This window comes from Podarcis tiliguerta (genome assembly GCF_965153285.1).
Source record: "Podarcis tiliguerta genome assembly, chromosome: 4".
Taxonomy (NCBI): domain Eukaryota; kingdom Metazoa; phylum Chordata; class Lepidosauria; order Squamata; family Lacertidae; genus Podarcis; species Podarcis tiliguerta.
In genome coordinates, this window is record NC_139537.1 from 96193505 (window position 1) to 96219633 (window position 26129).

The 26129-nt window shown below is 40.7% G+C and overlaps 1 protein-coding gene across 5 annotated transcripts in view; it reads left to right on the forward strand.

Annotated features, from left to right (window-relative positions):
• Positions 1 to 26129, forward strand: part of KLHL1 (kelch like family member 1) — a 135303-nt gene that overhangs the window by 33858 nt on the left and 75316 nt on the right. For all 5 annotated transcript variants that reach the window (XM_083435837.1, XM_083435835.1, XM_083435833.1 and 2 more), the window contains exons 2-4: positions 875 to 1057; positions 5834 to 5970; positions 14328 to 14524. In XM_083435837.1, the coding sequence (XP_083291963.1) occupies positions 875 to 1057; positions 5834 to 5970; positions 14328 to 14524 (517 nt within the window). The remainder of the gene's footprint in view (positions 1 to 874; positions 1058 to 5833; positions 5971 to 14327; positions 14525 to 26129) is intronic.

Consider the following 26129-nt stretch of genomic DNA (forward strand, 5'->3'; position numbering starts at 1 on the left):
ATCTGTTTTATTTTGAATAACGGTGTCTTTTAATTATGTTGTTAACCGGGACTGACTGCAAGCTCCTGTGGTCCAATGTCAGTGGTGAGCATCATGAGCCTGAGGCCCATCCCATCCCAGAAGCTGATTCATACAGGCAGGATACTGTAAGGAACAGGAGAGGTGTCACCAGCTGTCATACTTCTGTTGCATGAACACTTTCCCAACAGCTTCTGGGGGTGGGGGGGGGTCACTGACCCTTTTGCTGTTTGGGCCAGCCACCCCTACTCTTCACTCTCACACAATGGATTTGTATTACATTAAGAGCATTATTAGAGGTTGGTATGCAGTGAGAAAGCTTAAAGTTCAATATTGTAGAAATGTAAAGACAGTTTATAAACATAAGATATAGGCTGTATACTTTGAAGACTGACTGTAGAATTAAAAGCTCCCTAGAAAAAAACATGCATGAGTCTGTTGGCATCCATGTTTTTCGGAAACAACAGAAGAGTGCACCTTCAGGTATCTTTGAGTATATAGCTGGGGGGGGGGGGGGTCCAGCCTTGTGATGCCTCTCAATGTGGGATCAGTGAGGTTCTAGTCTTCTCAAGGTGCACATCCCTGGATTGGGCTGGGGCTCTGTGCAAGCAGCACCTCTGTATGCAAATACAAACAGAAATATGCACACAGAAGCTAGTTTTCTTGCATGCATGGTTTCTCATATATCTATGAGAATGACCATGTATTATGCCAGCAGGGGCTGATGTGAGTTGTGTAAAGGGCACATTTCAGTTCTATTCCTTACAGCATTGAGAATCTGATTAACTCCTTGTTGCTAGAAGCATTTCATCATGACTAACCACCCACAACCTTTGCCTTTTATTTGGGCTCACAGGTTGTCAGCAGTCAGCCATTCCTTGACACCTCCATGTGACATGGACCCAAGTAGTTCTGAGGAGTTCTATCAAGCTGTACACCATGCTGAACAAACCTTCAGGAAGATGGAAAGCTACCTGAAGCAACAACAACTATGTGATGTTATCCTGATTGCTGGGAACCGTAAGATACCTGCACATAGGTAGGTGATAGAACATGGTAAATTAACTGTGATTTAGCCTCATCTTTGCAGACATGCCCTTACAGACTTTGTTCCGTATCTCAAGAAATATTTCACTCTTGATCATAGGTGTATATCCCTACAAGCACAGTGCGCTGCCACTACCGCTTACATGTCCGGAGTTCCAGCATCAATGTACATGTGAACTGCATAGCAATCTTGCTGCCTAGGCAACTAACTAATTCCTAATACTGTTTTTATGGTAATGAGGGTAATGCCACTGAACTAGATCATCTACTATCAACACTTAGTACCCTATTTTACCTCTCCAGTTTCCAAATCAGAGGAAAAGATGCCTCTTCTTTTAACCATCTGGTAGCATCACTGGAAGGAAAGATTACAGAGACAGCCTTGGAGGGATAAAATATGGTGATACTTTATCACCATAACACCTTTGCTTCCAGGGAAGGGGGAAAAGGAGCCAAGAAGTGTGGTAGTCACTTACCACAAGCAGAAGGAGTTCTACTTCTCCCCACAAAAAGTTGACCAGTTCAAAGCTTCTGAACAGAATCTCTTGAGAACAGGTACTCAAGTGCCTGCAAACATTATAACCAGAAGGCAGTGAATTGCAGCTTTTAAGATACCTATTGTGGTGAGTCATCAAGGACACGTTGTCACTAAACTCATTTCAATTTGAAAATAAGTATTAAAAACAAGGTGGGGTGGCTTTATACCCCAATTGCATATAATAGCCCGTAGGGTACAAATTCATCCTATAGCCAAATGTCAGTTGTGCTGAGGATTAATTTCTACCCCGAGGTATATTCATAAGAAAGAAATGTGACATTGGTACCTGGCCAAACTTGGGTTAGTAGTGGTGACATATATGAAAAGGGCAAAGTTGCAGAACTAATTCCTCGTAAAGATTTTACAAGACACATACCTCCGATGTTCAGCTGTAGCCCGCATTCAAAGACTATTGGTAGAATTCAACATGTGCTATATTACAAATGTTCTGTCTGCAGAAACATTGCAGCTTGTCAGATGGAATGATCCCCCCTCTTGTCCCCACACATACTGTTCTAGGGGTACTTTGGACACAAACCCCGAGCCAATTTTGGGGGACAGAAGGGAAGTGTGATGAGTACAGAGAAGGGGGAGTCCCATTGTGCAAGTAGAACTCCTTCTGCCAGGTTTTTTGGGGTTTTTTTTGCTGGATTGCTATGTTAGGTGAGTCCTGGCCTGCATTTCAGCCAAAGTCCCTTGAAGTCACTGAAAGACATGATATTTCAAATGCTTGATTCTGTTCATCTGAAAGAACATAAGACAAAGGTATAATAAAAAGAAACCTTTTTTATGTTGCTGCTCTGATTTACTTTAGACAGTTCAGAGTGGGTACATCTTACATACTTGCCAAATTTGGAAACTGTGATAAAGTACTTGCTGGACAGTGGGAGGAGTTGCAGATTTTACAGGGGCAGGGGAAATGAGATTTCTGTTTACCATTTTTATCTAAAGGGTTGGTAGACATATTTGCATCACTGTGTGTCTACACACTGAATCTGATTTTCTGACTATTTCAGTTCAACAGCAATCAAATCTTTTTGAAGCAGAAAAAAATTGCTTTAATAAATATAAGCTTGCCCATGAAATAAAAACTGCATCACATTTTTACCTCATACTTAAAGGTGCATGCATGCTTGTATATTATTTCTGACTTCTAATCTGCAGTCAACAGCTCACTCTGTTCCATCAAGAATTACTGGCACATACAGTGCACTATATATTACACACCCCTTACACACCCTCTTCAAATCGAATTTTCAGGCTGTGAAATAACTTGTAAATATGAGGAACAGAACACAAGGCAGATGTTTATCGTGTGACATTTATTGCAACCATGTTTCTTTAAGCACTTCTGCAACTACCACGGGCCCGTGCGGATGAGAAAAAAGCAAGGCTTTGCATTTGAAGTATCGCAGGCCCACTTGCAGCACCCTCATCCCCGCCCCTGTGCAAGGGCAATAGTTGACTGCTTTTATCTTTTTATTTTGACCAGCTCCACGAAAAGTATGAGCATTTAGCCACCAATAACACTTACAGAAATTAAGCTCCTAGAACTGGATGTAAGGGGTATATGGGCTGCTTGTCCACATCAGTGGAACTTTGTTGTTGTTGTTTAGTCGTTTAGTCGTGTCCGACTCTTCGTGACCCCCTGGACCAGAGCACGCCAGGCACTTCTGTCTTCCACTGCCTCCCAAAGTTTGGTCAGACTCATGTTTGTAGCTTCGAAGACACTATCCAACCATCTCATCCTCTGTCGTCCCCTTCTCCTTCTGCCCTCCATCTTTCCCAGCATCAGGGTCTTTTCTAGGGAGTCTTCTCTTCTCATGAGGTGGCCAAAGTATTGGAGCCTCAGCTTCACGATCTGTCCTTCCAGTGAGCACTCAGGGCTGATTTCCTTCAGAATGGATAGGTTTGATCTTCTTGCAGTCCATGGGACTCTCAAGAGTCTCCTCCAGCACCATAATTCAAAAGTATCAATTCTTCGGCGATCTCAGTGGAACTACATCATCCCTATTGGTAGATTATGGTAGAATGCCTAATTTCTCATGCATAACATTAGATGATCCATGTTTTCTGATAAAGGTGATAAATGCAAATGCGGGTAATTGAAAGCAGTGGGCGGAAGCTTCATATCTACATTTGCAGCTCCTCCCGCAATAAAATCCGCTGTTGAACTAGAAACCAGGTGGGGTCAGGGTGGAGGGAAACTTAGGTCACTTGAAATGTTAACTTTTCCTTGGGAAACAAGGAATTGTGGTAAATTTTCCAGTTGCTCAGATCTATGCAACGCACTGGATAGTGCACGTGGAAGTAGTAGGTTTAATTAAATGCTGGCTTCGAAAAGTTGGATCAAAGTATTTTGTGAAATGATGGATTATCTTTGGGCTGCATATAGCATGCAACACTCCATGGAGGAAACAAGGTTCATTAGTTTATTCCTGTAGCATAGCAGGAATTGAAAAGAAGAAAATGACATCCAGGAGACAACTGACCTTTCTGCTGAATAGGTCAACATGCCTCAGTGCCAAGATTTAGCACCACCTGCAGCCCTCTGAGGTGCAGAAAGCAACAGTTCATTGTGAATTCAGTGAGTCCAAAGGCATCCTTATTTTCCTTTTGAATATTGGATGATTTAATAGGATTTCATTTCTCAGAATTAAGATTAATTATGAGGCAACTTTCACTTCTTGTTTCACATGGTTAAACACTAGCTGTGCTGGTAGTTCACCAATGTGGTTTTTTAAAAAAATTGCTGCTCACACACAAAAAAATCTGAGTAAAATATTTTTACATACATATGAAATATATGTTTAAGAGAAACCCAGACCTTTGTTTTGGCAACTTGCTCCAGGAAAAATGGGTCTTTTCCTGCTAAGTGAACTCCAGCATGAGGCCCATGTCTGGATGCTCAGGCTGCCATGAATCGGGTGCCTCCCAACATACCTGGGCTGCAGTTTGGCGTGAGGAAGTAGCCTCACTTAGGTCTCATCCTGCTCCAGTCTTTGTTGAATGGGTCTGGAGTCACTGCCATGGCTATGTATATGGCCAAGACCCTTCTCCCGCTACAGAAATGCAAGGTAATGCCCACATCAGGGGAGGGCTGTATTTCTTAGCCCAGCTTTGGGGGTCATGAAGATGCTTGACATTCTCCTCTGCCGCGCATTCTGGTGACTGAGGGCAAATATAGCCAACTCGATTTTGTAGACTGGGTTGAAGATATCTGACCACCACTTAGCAAGGACCTACCCCAAAGATATTCTTAGTGTATAGTCTATCACAGAATGGGGCAGTTGTCTCCTAGAGACAATGGGAGACGCTACTCTTTTTCTTGTAGTCAATCTAGAGAGACAGACCTACAAAGCTTTACAGGCACCTTCTTCACCTCTGAGATACAGCGAGCATTATTATTCTAGAAGTTTCAAACCTTCCAGGGACCATTGCAGGTTCCATTCTCACATTCAACAGCAGGACTCTTCTTCTCCCAGCATTGAATCATGGAAAGAATGATACCATTCAGGAGCTAAGATTGAGTCCAGGCAGGGAACTCTCTAACTATTCCTTCCATCACAGGACAAATGGAACGCTATTATACCAACATTCCTTGACCTGCTAATGCTTATTCTTTGATAGCTGTTTGACATTGATTGACCTTAAATCAAAATAACCAATGTGTTACTAATTTTGGTGTGTGGTGATGTGTAGCTTTTAAATGTTACTTTTAAATTGATGGATTTTCATGAAATATTAACCTTTCTTAAAGTGAGATCCTATCCATGCATACGGTGGTCCTAATCCTAGATAACCGCGGATAGGATTGCCATCTGAGTCAAACTAGTGTGCTTGATTTTCATGACATTGTTGTTTTTTAACATTTCATTTTCTTAAAGCAGGGGTGGAGAGTAGCTGGGGCTTATGGGAGTTAGCAGGTTGCTTCTATTTTGAATTTTTAAAAAATCTTTATTGATTTTATGTATTAAAACCCTCCCCCACAGAAGAACAACAACAAAAAAATCACCTCACATACAAAGAAATTTTTACATATAAAATAAAATTCTTCCATATATTGGGACTTCCATCATCCTCAATATGGGTCCATCATTACCTTGTTGACTGCTTATTTGCATACAGCAGGTTGCTTCTAGCTGAGCACATTGAGAACAGGACTGTTTAACAGTTAATGTGAAATGTAATGGATTAATTAATACTTGTGATCTTCTTTTCTTTTCCCAGACTTGTTCTCAGTTCTGTTTCTGATTACTTTGCTGCCATGTTTACAAGTGATGTTTGTGAAGCCAAGCAAGAGGAAATCAAAATGGAAGGCATTGACCCAAGTGCACTCTGGGATCTTGTTCAGTTTGCATACACAGGTACGGAATAATATGCACTAAATTATATTTTCTTAAATGGAAACTTCTTTAACCGCAAAGACACATCTGAACCATAGTAAGTGCACAGAATTGCAAAAAGATGAGGGAAAGTTGAATGCCATGTCTTTGTAGTATTTATGTGCCCCATGCTCTTTGTTGGAGTTGCCTGTGCGCTGGAGAGGAATTAATAGTTGTAATTAAGATGTGGGACGGCCTTTGGTTATCAACAATTGTTGTGTGTGGTTGTGGGAGGGAATTATGCCCTTGACCCTTAACAACCTGAGCCAGTCACCCTTTTGAGGTCTAAGAGTTGTTGGTCTTAACACAGGTTTGCTTTCCACGTGTGAGCATGGACCTTCTCCAAAGAAGTATGCAGTGTATGGTTTCAGAATGCTTGATCAAATGTGTTGTGATGTGTACTTGTGTGTGTGGTTGATTGGGTTAGAGTCATTGGTTTTTAATGCCAGTGAACTGCTACATATGTTGGTGTGTAATGTGCAGTTAGACCCTTATTAGTATCCTGTGATGATACAGGAAATACACCCTGTTCACTGAAGTATAAAAAATACATGAGACTTTCACAAACGTACGTGGTTACAAGCAGAATGTCAAGCTCTGCACAAAACTGATAAGGTTTTAGCTTAAATAAAGCATACTATCCTTAGAGGAGGAGGGTATTAGGCAGATGAGTAGAAAATTAAACTGCCAAATTGCATGCATTTATTGACAATGAAATTTTAATGTATCTCTGACCAAGCAGCACCCTCAGCAAAATAAATTAAAATTTCAGTATGTAATGAATATCTCTAAAGCAAAACATGTTTAGTCTGAGGAAGAAACAATGTGTGTGCGCGCACACACACACATATACATTGTAATGTTTATGTTAACTAAATTTCCCACTTCCATTAAGTGTTTTAATTGAATATTAAGGTATTTGTTAAAACATTCCCTTATTATAATGGGATTACTCTATGTAGTTTTACTATGATAACTCAATACAGAGTTTTCATTACAACATAAATGAAATTACTGTTTCATTAGGATTGCCACTTTAATTCACATGGTATGTATTATGCAAATGTATAAATAACATATTGCAGCAATTTATGCTTATTTTCCCCCAGAATGCCAATTACTTAGCTAACCAAGAGTGGCTAGTTTAAAATATATGTACGTTTTAATATGCAGGGGAGAATAAATCTTCACCCAATATGGCAACATCTATCTGACTATTCAAATAGGTTTTCATTTGTGTACCACCCATCTGGATTTTCTCATCAAAGGAGAGGGCCAGGTGTTGAGGGACACATGTTCAGTGACAGATTATCTGAATCCAAGCATCTGCTTTCCCTTCAAGACGTGGCCAGTGCTGTAAGAATTGATAGTGACAATAAACTCTTTGCTCTGGGCAGACCATCAGCCAGTTGTTAAGCACAAGAGTCTCTGAATTGGACTCCATATACCGCAGAGAAAAATGCTGTCCAGCTATATACCTTTAAGTTCTGACATCTCAGAACTGGCCTACATGTAATATGGGTTAAAAGTATCATTAGCCAGCCCTGGTGTCTCTTAGAGAACACTTGGAGGAGATAAACAATAACTCTTGGAAGAGGGTCGTTTCATCCTAGTGGTGAAACTAGCCTTATCTGTATGATATAAAAAGAGTTTGGGAATGGAGCTTGCCAGGAAGCTTTTGAAGCAGACTCTTTGACTTACTCATACAGATGAATAAAGCAACTACATTTGCAATGGTTTCTAAAATAGCACCATTGTATAAGAATTTCCATTGCACTCCTTTTGTTCCACCTAGCTATATTAAGGGTTTGCTGAAATTGAGAGAATGGTTTTTACAAAGTTTTAGTTAAATCTGGTACCTTCAAATGTTTTAGATGGCAGATACAGGAACAGGTCAGATTCTGAATGCATCTGTCCTTAGGGTTAAAATAGTTTGAACACCTTGTATATATTATGATATATTGTCCTTTGTACGCTTTCAGAAGTTGTTTATACTTAGTGCTTATCAAGGTGACACAAATAATATTAGTATTCATAATGGGATTGTGTCAAAAATATCCTGCTACCCAAGCACTGGTTGTAAACTTGTTAGTAATGGAACTGTAATGCAGAGATACATGCAGTTTGCTGAACTTCCTTTTTATGATTTTGTTGTAAACATTTATAGATTCTCAAAGGCCAAGACTCTGTAATACTTTAAGGGGCCCATCATTTGCTTTGTATTGATAAAAACTGTATCTTTGGTTGCATACAAAGCAATAGGACATTAATTTAAAGCAGGCTTGCACAGATTATTACTGACCAAATTGAATGTAGGCCACCCCAATGTATGGCAGCTGGAGAATGTCCCTGGGCCTGAGGTTCCTCACCCCTGTGTGGTACTTCCTGAGGTTATAATTATCAGTCTGCTTCTCTCCATAATATAATGATTCTTCACTGTACACCTATTGGCTGTCCAGAAACCTTGTAAGAGGAAAGGCATTCTCACAATATAGCGTACTATAGCCACTTTAAGAAAACCTCAGTCACTTACATCCCCTCCCCTCCTCCCTTGTTAATCAAGCCGAGGACAAACATACCTGCTTTGTACCGCCTGGAAACAATCTCCCAGGGCCACCCCCCTTCCTTATAGCAGGCATGGGGAACCTTTGTCCCTTCAGGTGTTGTTGAAGTACAATTCCAATCAACTCCAGGAAGCGTGGCCAGTGGCCATGGATGGCGGAGGTTGTACAGTGGTGCCCCGCAAGACGAATGCCTCGCAAGACGGAAAACCCGCAAGACGAAAGGGTTTTCCATTTGCAGAGGCGCTTCGCAAGACGAATTTCCCTATGGGCTTGCTTCGCAAGACGAAAATTGACGGAAAATTTTGAATTTTTTTTCCACTCCAAAACCCCTTTTTCTGAAGCGCTAAGCTGCTAAAAGCATTTTAGCAGCAAAACCGCTAATCCCTTAAGCCTTAAAAAGCCGTTTTTAGCCCTTAAACTGTCAATAGCGCTAATAGTGCTAATCCGCCAATGAGCTTGCTTCGCAAGACAAAAAAAACCGCAAGACGAAAAGACTCGCGGAACGGATTCTTTTCGTCTAGCGAGGCACCACTGTAGTTCATCAATATCTGAAGTGCCAAAGGTTTCCCATACCTAGTTTATGAGTTCTTTAAATCCCAAGTCTATAAGTGCTTGGGCACACTAACCCTGCCTTTCTATGTTGCTGAGTTGTGCTGCTTCTTCGCCCCTCTAGTCTGTTATTCCCCTGAGTGCTACCCAGGCAACTAAGATGATGACTGGCATCTGTCTCACAATCCGAGATAATCATCCTTTTTGTTGTCTTCAAAGAGGTCCTCAGTGTAATCATTCTTCTCCCCTCTCTAACCCAATGTTCCTGCCTTTTTTCTCATTCCTGCAACAATCCCACTCTCCCACCTTCATCTTGTTCAGGCTAAAGCCGTACTGTGCCTTTGTGTCACCAGCTCACCCCACAATCTCTCCTTCTCCCATCTCTCCCTTGCCATTTCTCTTTTTCCTAGGAAATCCTTGTAATTTCCCAGTTAATTTCTGTTTCAGTATTCTTTTAGATAAAAACTTTAATTTTTTTAGATCTATGACTTGTTTCTGTTTCTCCCTTGGCAAAGGCTAAACAATCTGAATATTATGCATGCTTGCTTCTTTGTATTTTGGTTGCCATGCTAGTAGGACCAGGCCCCACCAGCCTGACATCAGGCTATCCATGGCTGGAATAGGGCCAGAGTTACATTGGAAAGATTTCCCAATGCACCATTTGAACGGCATTTCCTCAGGCATTAATATTCCAGAAGGACTTAGTCCCTGAACATAGAATGTTAGCATGCAGCTGTGTAGAAACATGTGTACTGAACAAACCACTAAACCATGGTTTAGCACTATGTGGATGAGCCTTCATGAGCCTGAGCAAAGGCTTGCACATTATTCTTCCGCTCCCCACTCCCCAATAGTGCATCAACCCAAACTTATGTATAGAACCAAGGCAATGGGATTTGCATGTTTTTAAGGGTACAGAATGTGCCAGCAGAGCCTGTTCACAGGGACACAAAGTTCACAAAGTGCAATCCCTTTTCCTCCCCACACAGACTTAGATTTATGTAGATGTATTGCCTGGTCAGGTCTTTAGTGAATGGTGAAAGACACACAAAGAGGAGAAGGTAATAAAAGTAGTATTTCAGTATATCTTTTTCCTAAGTATTTCCGGTACAATAATTTTTTTCCTGCAATCTCTTTGACTCCTTTAATACACATATACTGTAGTCTGACAAAACTGAAGGCAAGATTACCAATTACATGTGAAGGATACTTGCAGGCAACCTTTTCAAGATTTTGTCTGAGAGGAATCTGTAATTACCTACCAGAGCTCCCAACTGCTGCCAAGAAGTTTAAGTGAGGTACTCAATGGTAGCGCAAGCCACAGGTATTCCCATTTCACATCTGTCTCATTTTTTTCCAGATTATAAACATTGTTTTAGCCCCTTTTAATGATGTATTTGCATTCATTTTACCCTGCTGTGCGTTCATACATTTATCCATCCATTCATTCATTCTCTCTCTGTATCTGCAGGTGCTGTAAAGAAGTTCATTACTGTACACAAGTCACTCTTTCTCATGCCTCATTGTCATTTACTATTCTACCCAGTGGACGTGGGGAAACAATAGGCACTTACAAATCTCTGGAACTGTTCACTGCCGCCACTATATTGGTAATAGATGTCTCACTCCTATCATCCATTTCATAAATAAGGGGGGGGGGGGGGCGGGGTAACACAAAGCACTGGTCCAACTGCAGCTTACAGCCCATGTTGAAATTGTTGTGTTCACTGTGAGGTGATGTCCCCTTGCCCTGGCTTACCGCTGCAAGGTGAAGACCCATTCACACAAGCAGTGTAAGGTCAGAGGAGGAGATTAATGGAAGATTCCAGTTCCTCTTCATTGATTAGAAAAGTCACAGTACCCCCACCAATGACCTCTTGTGAGGCTAGTTACTTGTATGGTAAGTCATTTGATGCGTCGACTACAATAGTTCTTATCCCTGCTCTATCTGGCATTTGCTTCTGTAAGCCTTATATGAGTCATTGAATGAAGACTAATTTAGGGTAGAACTGTAAATTTCCTCAACAAACCAAGTTTGTTGTTCTAGTCAGGTTGTCCCAGTCAAGGGCTTTTAAATACGGGGGTGGACAGCTGAACTATAGCTGTGGGAAGCTGAGCATCACACTTGTGATTAGCCTAATTTATGCTGTAGTGATCAGATTAAAATTAAATGGTTTCTCGGTAATTGCAAAAAAAGGAGAAAATTATTAACATCTGAGTACTCGATAGGTTTACTTTCTTAACATGCCCAGTACACATTGTCACCTTTCCTGACGTGTATCTCCCCCCCTCCCCACTTTATTATACCCAGCTTTAAATCCTCACTGTTACAAAAACAAACATTTACACACAGAGAGACAGACACATGTTGCTGCATGTTCAAGCAGGGTTTTTTTTTGTCCTGGAACTTTTCCCAGGAACACCCACATTTTACCACTGAATTGGAGCAAAATGCAATCAGGTGTTCCATGGATTGACATTTGCTCAGATTTTGTGGGTTTTCCCAGGAAAGGCACTGGAATAAGAAAAATTTGCTTGGACATGGTGCTTTAAAGCATGGACCTGTGTCTGGAAAGCATGTCACAAAAGGAAGTATGCATGAGCTCTTTATTCTAGGAGTGGGGTAGGAGAGCTGAAAATAATGTATTTCACATCTGGCAACCAATGCACAACCATTTACCATAAGTAATGTATTTAATGTTAACTCTGGAAGTGTATACCTGATTCTGACCAAACTAAGTCCTCTAGAGCAAAATACACACCAGGAGGCTTAGTTGGTTGGAATTGAGTACAGTGGTACCTTGGGTTACAGACGCTTCAGGTTACAGACTCCACTAACCCAGAAATAGTACCTCGGGTTAAGAACTTTGCCTCAGGTTGAGAACAGAAATTGCACAACAGTGGCTTGGTGGCAGTGGGCGGCCCCATTAGCTAAAGTGGTACCTCAGGTTAAGAACAGTTTCAGATTAAGAACGGACCTCCAGACGTAAATTCTTAACCCGAGGTACCACTGTACATACTTCCAGAGTTAACATTACTTCTGGTAAATGAGCCACCATAACTGCTAGAGGGCCATGAAAATTTGTGTCCCGGACTTTTTAGACTCTACCAATTTACTATCTGAAACAAAAGGAATGCATGGATTGCCATATGTGATTTCTCTCCCCCACCTCTACTACCCCACTATAGAGAGTATGCATTTGTTTTTAAAATGAATAAAAAAATCAACAGCGTGAATCCATTCACTTCATGTTTTTTAAATTAATGAAAAACTAAATGAAATGAGCCAATTTACTTCATTAATTTTCATAATTAAAATGAATGGAAATTGAAATTAGGAATGAAACAAAAAAATTATATTTCTTGGATTCATTTCCCCATTTGTTACAGTTGAGATGAAGAAATGTAACACTCTGGAACAGCCTTTATATAGGCCAGAGAAAGGAAGAGCGGGGAGAGGAAGGTAGAGACAGATCATTAATATACATTAGGGATTATTTAAAAATGAGAAATATTTTGTTCCATCTACAATTTGGTAGGTCTGATCCTTTGGAGGGGCAAAATCATGCCGATTGTATGCAAAACACAGACATTTCAGGACAAGAGGATCTGTGTCTCCCATTGAAAGCAATGGGGAGATCATTGCATGGGTGACTTTTTCCATTGCCTCTAAAATAGGGATCTTTTACCAATCTGTCATAAATTTGGCAATTCTGACACATTGGAAGGTTCATCTGCTTAGATGCAAAACACCTTACATACCACAGGTGTTTAGCTGTTTCTCTCATTCAAAGCACCAGAATGTGCGCCTTTTAAATGGCCTGTTTAACAAGCCTGCAATCCTCATCTGAGGCCCTTCCTTGTGTGCCTCCCCCATGTGAAGTCCGAAGTTCCACGAGAATGGGCCTTTTCTGCGGTGGCTCCCTGTTTGTGGAATGCTCTCCTCAGGAAGACTCTCCTAACGCCAACATTACATATTTTTAGGAGCCAGGCAAAAACTTTCCTCTATGGCCTTTAACTGTCTGTGTTTTTTCAGAAATGGATGGGATGTTTTCAATGTATTTCTTTTGCCATTTTGTTTTAACGTATCTCTGTGTGGTAGTGGCGGTGTGGTTGTCAGTCTTGTAAACCACTTTGATTTGTCCTGGGCAAGATAAAGTGACTGTCAAACAGAATAAGAATCTGCTATCAGTTTGGCTTTTATTTCCAGTATCCTGTTGATGACATAGTTACTTTGAAAACGTGTAGAAGATTAGAACCCGTTTCAGCCTTCTCAATCCACAGCCATCTCAATCCCCTTCAAAAATGTGTTGAACCATTCATAACTTGCTCCCCCAGGTGACATGCTGCATTCATCTGAATCTGCAATCACTTTCAAAAAATATTTTTTATTATTTCTCTATCCCGCTTTTCCTCCAAAGACCTCAAGGTAGCCCCACTTCTACTTTATCTTCACAGCAACCGTAAGATGGAGGTTAGGCTGAGAGACTGAGCTTCCTGGTTGAGTGGGAACTAGAACCCAGGTCCTAGTCTGACACTCTAACCACTACAGCACACTGGTTCTGGTAAGAACCTACATTAGTATGATGTTTGTACCTAATTTATTATTGTTACTGCTTGGATTTACAGTGAGTCCACATATAGACTCAAGGCTGCCTCACTGGACACACAAGCTCTTGTGGTTAAAGGCTGTAAGTTGATTTAGCAATTACAGTACATGCTTTTGAATCCATCTAGTATCAACTATATAAATCTGATTAAAACAAAGCTATTATGGTGTCAGTCCTCCACCCGGTGAAAGAAAAATTAGGATACCGATCTCACAGGAATAGATTACTCAATACTTCAAATGTATGATTTGTTTTATAGTGCAATGCAATATTACCACTGGGTAATATTGTATGCCAGATTCTTCTATACTGCAGTGAACCAGCTGTGCAATGCTACTCTTTTGGAGAACTGACGCCTAATAAAGGAGACTTAATTGAGGAGTGCAGAGAAGAAGGGGGCAGAATTAAATTTTCTTCTAAAACTTTCCCAACACAAGCATGCTGACGACTCAGTAATCGTGTGAAGTTTTTCTATTTTTCATCTGCTTTCATAACGGTTATGTATTCCCCCCCTCTTGCTTCTTTGTTAATCGCAATTGCAATTGGCTCTATTTGTTTAAGTGATGCACACATAAGTGTAGCAAAATTTGCATGTGTGTCTTAATCTCTTGTACAGGTTGCTTGGAACTTAAGGAAGATACCATTGAAAACCTCCTGGCAGCCGCGTGTCTCCTTCAGCTCCCTCAAGTAGTTGAAGTGTGCTGTCATTTTCTCATGAAGCTTTTACATCCATCTAACTGTTTGGGAATCCGGGCATTTGCAGATGCTCAAGGATGCACAGAACTGATGAAAGTGGCTCACAGCTATACCATGGTAAGGCAGTTCAACATACCTTATCACAGGAGAGCAAAGGGTACATAGATTTCGCTAGCATTCAGATCTTTTCTTATGTTTATGTATTGCTTCTTCATACCTTCTTCTGCAGTATGCTTTATAGAAAATATTATAGATTGCAAAACTATAGCATTAAGAACTAGATAGTTTGATTTATCCACTATCTGCACGTTCAGATAGTTATATATAACAGACTTATTTCCTTGATTGAAATTTCATGTTCTTTATTTATTGTTTAACTCCTTGGTTAGATAAACCTGTGTGTTCTGATTTGGTGATTTCAAAGTAGGCTTATCTCATCCCAATTTAATATATATGTTCTTTCAGCCAAGTTAATAGAAAAAGTGTAATAATAACCCTTTGTGGGCGGCTGCATGGGTACAGATAGAAACCGGCACCATTGTATATTGCCATCCTGGTTAGATCCCTTTGCATCTTTATCTTATAATAAGAATTTTCCATTATTGTCTCAATGGATTCTGGCTGCTAGAAATTCTGACACAGGAAGGGCAGGGGGAAAATGCTTTCCAAAGGACCCCAAGAGTACTGTGGAGAAATGCTATATACCATATGTGTGGGTTTGGTTATGTTTCTGTTTAAAAGGAAGGTACGTTATGGAACCTCTCTTATAGCCATGAGGCCCTGTTTTGTTACAACATGACAAGCCTTTTAACAGTGGTTGCTAGGTGACATTTTTTGGCAGGAGAGAGAGATTGTTTGAAGGTTTACTAGACAGGGCTCACATCAGGTAAATTGCAGTTAGATGAACAATTAAAACTCCATTGGGAGTTAACTATAGGAGAAAGAGGGTTGGAATTTGGACTTTTGAGCAGTTGCTTCAGGAGAAGAGGTGTGGAAGTAATTAGTGGGTGGTGCATTTGGATAATTGACTTGAGGGGAATGCCATTTAGAGGTAAGAATCAGCAGCAGTAGCCCTTCGAGTACATACTCATAAGGTGCAAAACTCTCATCTGGCACCTCTATAGTATATTGTATTTTAAAATGGGGTTTCAGAGTTTTTAGGGGTTTTTGAATGTTTTATGTAGATTTTGAATTTCATTGTTCTGTATGGGACAATGACAATAAAGATATTGTATTGTATCTATTGTATCATAAGTCGTCAATATGTGTAGTATCAGTATATTTGTGTGTGTGTGAATAGATCGATTGGCCTATCTATCTGGAACCCATATTGACTTTATCCTGTGTCTGGTGGTGAAGTTCATCTCATGTTCAAGCCTAACCACGTGACTAAGAGGTGTGAAGCTTTCTGGGAGATTGGGTGGTGGTGAAGGTATTTAAAATACACAGATGCCAGTACTTGTATATAGATAAATGAGGCTGAGGCACCAGGATTCCTGACATTGTGGTGGTAGTGGTGAAAGCTCTCCACAAGACCTGATATACATATCAGTATAGCCGTGGGGATGCAGGTGAAGCTGTGGTCTAAACCACGGAGCCTCTTGGGCTTGCCGATCAGAAGATTGGTGGTTCGAATCCCCGCGATGGGGTGAGCGCCCATTGCTTGGTCCCTGCTCCTGCCAACCTAGCAATTCAAAAGCACATCAAAGTGCAAGCAGATAAATAGGTACCGCTCTGGTGGGAAGGTAAACGGCGTTTCCGTGCGCTGCTCTGGTTCGCCAGAAGCAGCTTAGTCATGCTGGCTATATGACCCGCAAGCTGTATGCTGGCTCTCTTGGCCAATAAAGAGAGATGAGCACTGCAACCCCAGAGTCGGCTGTGACTGGACTTAACTGTCAGGGGTCCTTTACCTTTATCGCCACATAGTTTTACACACTCACACCCACAAAGTTTCAGTTTGCATTTACTTCAGTAAAAGGAGGGAAAGGTAGCTTGTATTGCTCCTGTTATCAAATGCTCTTTCTAGGATCATAGGAAACTGCCTGTGGTCAGACTATGGATTCATCTAGCTTGGTATTGTGTATACTGACACATGAATGGCTGCTAGGAAGGGGCACCACATGCACCTTGACCCCCAGCAGCTGCACAGTACAGGGGCAGCAGCAGAAGTGCTGGATTGACTCTGCTGCTGTGCTTGCACTGCACCAGCCTCCCTGCCGCATCCTCCCCTCCCTTCTGATAAGCACACTGACATCATTGATGGGAGGTCAGGTGTGCAGCGGGTCCCTACTGGATGGCTGCCCTAGAAATTTCCCAGAAGCTGGGAAGTCTTTCTCAGTCCTACATAACCCTAACCTGAGATCTTTTCAATCTAAAACATGCGCTGTTCTACTGACTTACAGTCCTTCCCCTAAATTTGATTTGGATCAGTTAAAATTATTTTAGATACAGAGAAGCTTTCGTTATTTTCATTGCATTTTAACAATTTATGCTGTGCCATTGTAAAAATGTCCGCATGGGATTATTTCCACAGTGTTTGAGTGTGCACAAAAGAATCTTTGGGTTCTAGTTGTGACATGAAATTAAGTGTCTCAAAATAATTATAATAAAGGGGTTTCAGGACTGGGCATAAGGCACATATCTATATCTAGCCATAATTGCATAGTATTGAAGTATCACTACTTATAACCCAAAACTTAAAGCAAATGTAACAATGCAACAATTTAAATTAAATTTAAATTAAAATATAGAACTATGCAGCACCCAACTTGTTACTTGTGACTTGATACTATTAGTAATATTTGGCTACACTTTTTTGTCTGCAGAGAGAACTGTTCCTTCTGGTCTAGATTGAAATTATTACTGTAGTAATAAACAGAGCCTTAAATGCAGCTGCTGTGATTGCCTAGCCAGATATCCATTAGAACAAGCAGCGCTCTTGGTCAGATGCTTAGATTGGCTGGCAGCTCTTCAGAGATGGAGGGACTCATCATGGAATGTCAGTCAAGAGGCAAGGAAGGCAGAGATGCAGACATTACTCTCTGCTGGCTCCTTGACTTCGCAAGGGGGCAAGGGGGCTACTCGCAAAGGGGGACCTGGAGCTTCACAACCTCTGGCAGTGGATTCATTTCTCATAACACTTGGTTTCCAAACCATTGATCAAATTTGTCACCCTCCTCTGCTCATGTCCCAGATTGTTAATATCCTTCTTAAATTGTGGTTCCCAGAAGTGGACAGAGTACTCCAGGTGTGGTCTGACAAAGGCGGAATAGAACAGGACTATTACTTCCCTTGATTTAGAGACTAGACTTCTGTTAATACAACGTAGAATAGCATTAGGGGTTTTGTTTTGTTTTTGCTGCTGCCTCACATTGTTGACTCATATGCCAATACCTCATCTGGATGTGCTGATGTAAGTAGAAGATGAATTTATATGTTAATCCTGTTGCTGTGAATTGGCTGCACATGCTGAATATCTTCAGCAGCAGCTATGAGAAAGAATGTTTAAATGGGAATTTTACCAGTGTAGTGTTGGTTTGATTTTGCGTTTCTGCTCCATTTCCTACAGAGGTCAAAATTTCACTGATATCCTTCAGGAATTAACAGTCTTCACGGAATATGTATAATTCAAATGAGCACTTTAATCCTACAGCTACACATTTTTATTCCAGGATTGCAAACTGGTTTCTAGCACCTCTGCTTCTTGCACCATTACAAAAGTTGGTATTCATTCAGCTGCTATAGTTACATGATTTTTAGAGATTACAATTACCTGTAGAATATGAGGCACTTCCAAATTATTTAAATAAATAAACAAATAAATAATAATAAATATTATTTTTATGTGATTATCTTATAATTTAATGTATGCATAGCCATGAATAATAATAATAATAATAATAATAATAATAATAATAATAATAATATATTGTCTATCTTAATACTATATTATGACAAAGCTATAGTATTAAACATAGTGGGGACTGGAAAATTAGCTCTTGGGGCTGTTTAAAGGAAATGGCAAGAAGAACCAAGCCTGGTGGAAATTGTGGTGATACAATTACAACAAGCATTTTTAGACAAAGACTAGGAAGGACATCTTGTATAGATAAGGACGCCTTTTTCCACAAAGGTGGAATGATGCCAGGTGGCTGAAAGGGCAATAAAAGAAAAATAGATACACAAAACAATCTTCATAAGCATTTTTTCTACTTAATTAGTATAGGGAACAGTTTTGAGAGTTTCATGAAGTCATGCATTCCAATTTCATAAGCTGATAGGGTCCATGCCACATAATACCAGAGCAAGATAAATAAATATGTTACAGTGAACAGGACACTTACGGACAAGCTAGAGTTAAGCATCAGGGCAGAGAAATGAACCTTGTGAAATCTGGTGTTTAGTACACACAGTTGGCACTAAATAATTCAGTAGTAGTGGAACCAAATAAATAAAGGAAGTATCTACAATAAAAGGCAGCACAGACTGTGAAAGCAAACTAATGGAATAAAATGCGCAGTTTTGAACATATATAATGAAGTAGAGTCCACAAAAATCCAGGCAAGAATTTTATTTATAAACCGCTCTGAGAGACTTGAAAAGATACGAAAGGAGAGCTCTTTCCCTCGAAGCCCTTTGTGATTTTGTGCAATGAATACACATGTGTTAGTCATTTGTTGTGCTGAGTCCACTTGTGTCCCCTAGAGAATATACTTTCCTGGTAGAAATAACATGTTTCTGAGCACTGAAATGCCAATATATTGTACCTAGTGAAATTCCATATAGCTTTCAGGATTATGCAGTTACAATTGCCAGGAGGAAGGGGCTACATTAATTTTGTAGACATTTATTTTATGATGTGAAGCAATTAGCAATGTGAAGCAAATATTTTGTCCTTTGTCAATTGATTGAAAATAAAAACCCTTCAGTGTCAGGTTCTCCTATACTAGTGATTCCCAAACTGTACACCGGGACTGACTTGTATGCTGAGAGAGGGGATATAGTGTACCTTGTTAAATTGACTCATTGTGATGGATGTTTCTACAACTTCAGCCCCCTGCACACATTGACAAACTGAAGGGGGATCCATGCATTGAAAGGACATTAGAGCTGCACTGTTGGCCCTGCTCCAAATGTTACCCAGTTTCCTTGACCTCACTCCTGACATTTGCATACTGAGTGTGGGCATCTGCAACGGGCAGTAGAAGAAGAAAAAGAAGAAGAGTTTGGAATTGATATCCCACCTTTCACTCCCTTTTAAGGAGTCTCAAAGTGGCTAACATTCTCCTTTCCCTTCCTCCCCCACAACAAACACTCTGTGAGGTGAGTGGGGCTGAGAGACTTCAAAGAAATGTGACTGGCCCAAGGTCACCCAGCAGCTGCATGTGGAGGAGCGGAGACGCGAACCCGGTTCCCCAGATTATGAGACTACCGCTCTTAACCACTACACCACACTGGCTCTAGAAAAAAGAAGTGCCAGAACTCACCTTGTTCTCTTATAATGGCAATGAAGCACAACCTCAGAGGTGCCGGAACTGAGTTCCGGCGAGTTGCAGCTGAAAAGAAGCCATGGCAACAGGGGAGACTACATGTGTAGACGTCAATGGAGGTGGAATCTCATGTGACCAGGTTTGGAGCTCAGGCCTGTGTACATAGGCTTCCCCGCTGCAGCCATTCATGTTCAATGCATGGATGTCAGGGGAGAAGCCAGGTAACCATGTGGCCTCTGGGGTGAGGCCAGCAGCATGGAAAGCCCTTGAGATGATTAGTGTGGAAGGCTTCTGTGTCCGTCAGAATGAGGAGACTCCAAACAGCACTGATGCTACCCTGAAAACCGCCTGCGGGAGTGTAATTCTCCTGAGGAAGGGACTAAGGAAACACCGGGGTTCCCTGATATAGCCTTTATTACAGCTGACAGGTACAAGGTAATCCCAGAAGTATTAATCATGGTCCCTTCCATGTGTGGAAAATTGCAGTCAAATACTGTATAAGTAGCAAGTTTGGGGCTAGTTAATGTATTCCTAGGTTTGGTTAGGTCATCCCTCTTACCTCCCGTGAAGAAAAAAGTGAAGCTTCCTTTGTTCATTCTATTCCACCATGTGAAGCTGACCCATGCATCACATCTGGGCATGATTGTTTCAAGCCCATACTGCATGCTCAGAAACATTTTTCTGTATTTTGTAACCCAAGAATTTCCTACCTGTGTTTTTCTTGCTGCTGTACTGTATAACACATGAATGTGGCGTTTAGAGTGTGTGAGTAAAGCATTCAAATCTACTAATGGTGTGATCTACAAGAGGGATAGAGAGGGGAAGCACTATAAGTGGACTAAATGGGATATTAAAAAGTTTAATAGTCTATTGTTCTCATGCGTCACTGTGCTGAATGATTCTGTGTTGTCAAATTTTGCTGGGGGCTCTCTCTTACTGGAAAATGTGGTTACACCCAAACTTTGGATCTAGGGGTCCAGCCCTCACTGATTTTAAAAATGGCTATGAGTAGAAAGACTATCTGATCTCCCCCTGCTTAGCCATCTTGTCAACTTTTGAAAAAGCTGAGTTTCACTGCTTTGCACTACTTCCTGTACAGAGTATTTTTTTTTTAAGGATAAGATAGTTTTTTTCCTTCCCCACCATCCCCAGGCAGACAAGGTTTCACCCCAACAGTGATAAAATAATGGTTATTCCACTATTGTTGCTGGAGAAGCATTCTGCAAAGAATAAAATGTAGTTGGGACATGTTTTGCTTAATTGCATTTAAAAGTCCTAATAAATGCATCAATAAATACAAATACACAAGTATTTTTTTTCATCTGAATTTGCTGAAGAGAAGAGTATTGCAGAAAAGAAAGTACCCAGAATGTGGAGCGCAGCATGGAACCCACAGCAGAGTGGCTCGTGAGTGATCTGAAGAGTGCTGAGAAAGTCTAAAAAGAAGCAGAGTGCTGTGATTGAAAGGAAACCAGCAGCTTATTCTATGTTGTGTCCTTATGAAGAGCAGTTCATAGATTTTTTAAAAGTTAGACCATACCTGAGTTCAACAGCAATTTTACCATTTTAATGTAGCAGTGTCAGTGTTACTCAGACATGCCTGGAACTTGTCGCAGATTGCTCATTATATATTGGATTTTGCGCCAATTAAAGGGTCGGTATAGAATTCGAAATGCAATCTATTGCAAAGGATATCATCAAAGCAAAAGGGAAGGAGACTAAGGCTGCACATTTATCTGTACTTATTCTGGGAGTAAGTCCCATTGAACTCAATGGTCTGAATAGATATGTATTGGATTGCATTGTTAGTGAATAACATAAACTTAAGAAGTCCACCCCTGTTTTCTCCATAAACTGGGGGGGAGGGGAGACACCAAAGACTAAAATAATGTAGAAATTGTTAAAGCCCCATGAAAGGCTGAGAATTTAGTCAGAGAAAAAGGTTTAAGATGATTACTGATAAATCACATACCTTCTGAGAATACAGTGGTACCTCGGGTTACAGACACTTCAGGTTACAGACTCTGCTAACCCAGAAATAGTACCTTGGGTTAAGAACTTTGCTTCAGGATAACAGAAATCATGCTCCGGCGGTGTGTTGTGCCTAATCTTTGCACGAGTGGGCCTGATCTAACTCTCTCTCTCTCTCACTACCTCCTGTGCTCTTTGTTGGTGGCTCAACTCATGTGGCCTAGGGATGAACAGACATACCCCACCTGCTCCAACATTCATTTGCGTTTTCATCTGGTGCTTTCCATTTTGCTGCAATTCGTTTACAGTTGTACCTCAGGTTACATACGCTTCAGGTTACAGACTCCGCTAACCCAGAAATAGTGCTTCAGGTTAAGAACTTTGCTTCAGGATGCATGAACAGAAATCATGCTCTGGCGGCGTGGCAGCAGCGGGAGGCCCCATTTCAGGTTAAGAACAGTTTCAGGTTAAGAATGGACCTCCGGAATGAATTAAGTACTTAACCCGAGGTACCACTGTATGTAAAGGGAAAGTAAGCACCCTAAAGAGGAGAAGAATCTAGCCAAAGATAAGTTAAAAAAAATAATTCAGTGGAATAGATAGGTGTGCATTTCTAGCTAGAATTCTATGCACATTTACAGTGGAAGGTAGTCCTATGTAAACATGCATTGCTCTGTAAGTTTTCTCCGCTGAAATCACTGGAACTTGAAAGTGTCCAGCTTTATCATACCTGTGGCTATTATTTATCCAACTGATAACAAATTGACTGCAAAAAGTGATCACTATTCTGCATACAGAACTTCAGAAGATGCATTAGTCACATCAGAAACAGAAAAACAGAAAACTTGAGTCCAATATTTTGTTTCACTTTCCCCTTTCCTGAACCTGAGCTTTATAGGGAATGTTTCCTTTGGAGGAAAAATATGAGAGATTTATAGAGTTTTTATACTAAAGTTTAACAACCGAGTAGGAGAAAAACAACAACATACAACTGCAAGCACGAAGGCAAAACTAGTAAAAAACCCAGCAATGTGCAGCATCCCAAAAATCCAAATCCAAAACTAAATCTTTTCTTTGGTCTTTATGCATGTTCTACGAGCTTATACAAAGAAAATATTTTTTTGCTACCTCAATTATTGTGGGTGGACGTATCTCGAGCTTTATTTCAAATGGCTATGGCAATGCATGGCTTTCTGTTTCAGTACTGATCAAGACACATAAAATACAAGTGTAGCCGTGTTTGTTCATAAGAAAAAACAACCTCAAAATCCAAACACGTGGCAACATTTTGAGTTATCCTAAGCTTCTGGGTCCAAGGAGGACTTTTTAATGAGCAGACACACTACTACCTTTAAGAGCTTCAGGCATCACCACCCTCATGCAAAGATGCATTTACTGTACCTTGGACTCACTAGTGGATAGCATGGTTGGGCAACAGTGCTTATCTGACCTCCCAACAGCTGAGTTTCTGCTGCTTACTGGGGGGCGGGAGACAGGTGATGGGGAAGTCAACATGCAAACTTTGTAGATGATGATGACTCCCTTGCCCCCACCTAATCCCTCCAGCCAATGAAGGTGCTGCACTGAGTACCCAGGTGGACAAAACAGGGTCTGACTAACCCCACCCTTGGTAATACAAATCAGGTTGGCCTCCACATCCATGATTAAATCATGGATGAAAGACGTTTTGTTGTGGACTGCCCTGGCATTGAAAAGCACCACTACTAGCCTAGAGAATGGGTTGACACCTAAGCCTTGGGGGATGCAGGAAGGACCAGGAAGAGGCAGTAATTTTAAGCATCTGCCCCTCTTCTCACGAGGCTTATTAGACCTTCTGCATCATATCTCTCCCAGACTTGATCATTATAATACAGGTACCCTTCCCCTCTGCATTCACCCAGGCACATAATTTTAGTCACCACACATTATTCCTATCAAGAGTGAAAGTGGAAGGGGTAGTGTTTTGAGACAAATACCTGGTCTGGTCACAGCAGCCAAGCTTAGTTGTCTGGAGCTATTTGCTCTGAATTCACCTGTACAGTGCACCTAGACTCTGACACACTGTTCTGGTTCTAACGAGTGTTATCTTTTGAAGACCACAGGAAATATTAGCAGAAGTAAAGAGGAAGGCAGATAGTATGACACAGATTTTCCTATATTAGTTAAACCAATGTTTAGCTATTCATGCAGTGTACGCAATGAGAGCTGTAGATCTGTCTTGCTAAATGATAAAATTAAACAAGGATTGGTGTGAGTGATGGATTCAAAAGAAGAAATCATGATGTCAACTTCTGCTGGATTACCAAGCTTCCATAGATCAACGGAATGGTCTTTCTCATGGGTGAAAGGCAGTAGCAAAGCTGTATTTCTCTGTGTTCGTGATATTAAAGGAGGCTAAGACTTCCCTTGCTTTTGATATCTTTTCCCTCCACCTCCGTTTTCCCCATAAACTGCTGTACTTCATAAGATCACTGCTTGTGGTTTGGCTTTCTGGAGGTGCTTGCTTGAAATGAATGGATATAACTAGCACTTATCACAGTGTGGAACTTTTTTATGATAAGCTTTCTCTAATACAGCAGTGATGCCACAGCACCACTTCATCAGGGCACAGTTGGGGGAAGAGGAAAAGTAAAAACATTTAAGGGACCGGCATATGGACAACAAGTCAATTAGCAGGCATATAAGGAAGACAACTGCTGGTACTGAAATGCCTCAGATCTTATCGGGAAAGTAGTTAAGCAAACAGCCCATGGTGAATTAGTCTGCAATCTGATGCCTAATTTAACTCCAAGAACCTCCAACCTTATTGCATAAATTGCACAAAAGGAAATTAACATGTTAGAAAATAAGGCTGAATTACTGCATAGATACAACACTAGATCTGCTTCTTGAACTGAAATATTTTACATTTAGGTTGGAAAATTTCAAAGTTTTAAGCCCATCGAAAAGAGTCCTAAAATTCAAATTTAATTTCTTTAAGGAACAGACACTGACCTACTGGTTACAATACACAGAATTGCATTTTTATATGTTCATAAGAACTGACCATATTAACTTACTGTCAAACCAGTTTTATCAACTGTATTTTATTGTGAGAGGAGAATGCAGTATGTATCTGCTGACATCAGTAAATATAAGTATAATTTACTGAGTAAGTAACCAGGATATGCTCACCATTTTACTCCGTGCATAATAATAATAATAATAATAATAATAATGTTTTACACGCATTTTCCAGACAATTCTACATTGGCCAGTCAAGTTAAAAAGGATTCTAATCTGAGTGCAAAGGATTCAGTAGCCTCATGACCTGTGACATAGCTTATTGATCTGTCTCAAACTCTATATACATGTAGGCCCCTAAGTTCTGACTTTACATGTTCAGCTGAGCAAGACACTCTACTTACTGCTTAAGTCCTTCAAACATATTTGTAAGAGTTGAAAATCCCTGTTCACATCAGTATGTTGTGGAGATGGATAGCCAATGCTTCTGAACAGAGGTATGGATACTGTTTCTGGTTCTGTGTGTGTGTTTGTGTGTGTGTGTACACACATGCTATACTATACTACACTGGAATGTTTAAATATTTCTTTGATTGCCCTTGAATCTCAAAGGGGTCCCATTTGGCCTGTGATGCCTGTTCCCCGAAACCACGGCCACCCACCCCTCACATTACATCATATAAGGTGTGGGGCAGGTACAAACATGGCTACAAAGAAATCACCAGGAGCTTTAAGTGAGATTCTGATAGTTTTTTTGTTGGTACAAGGTGCTCCCCTATTATCTTGCTCCAGGAGGGGAAAACAATTTCCACTGAAACTGTTGTTAAAATGGAGGAGGGAATACCCATTTTAGCAGCAATTTTAAAGGACACTGTCAAAGGGAGGTTGTTTGCAAAAGAGCTTTCAAAGAGCTTCACACTGCTCTTCCAACCCTTATAAATTACAACCTTTTATTGTAATTATTTGCATGATTTACCCTCACCCACCCACAAATATGGTTTTAATTATTTCAGTGTTTGTTTGTTTTTAAAGATTCCAATTTGAGACATTCCCAGGGAAAAATATGGTATAAAACCAGAGGAGGGGCTCTTTGAAAGCCCACCTACAGACAACCTAATGCTGCTCTTTGAGCCTCCTGTTTTGGGATGTTGAAAGAGCCGTATGGGGGTATTTGCATTAGGGTTTTCAAACCACTCCCTGCACTTTAAAGTCTCAGCAGTCGGATCAAAGCAACAGAAATATGAGATGATTGGACCCTT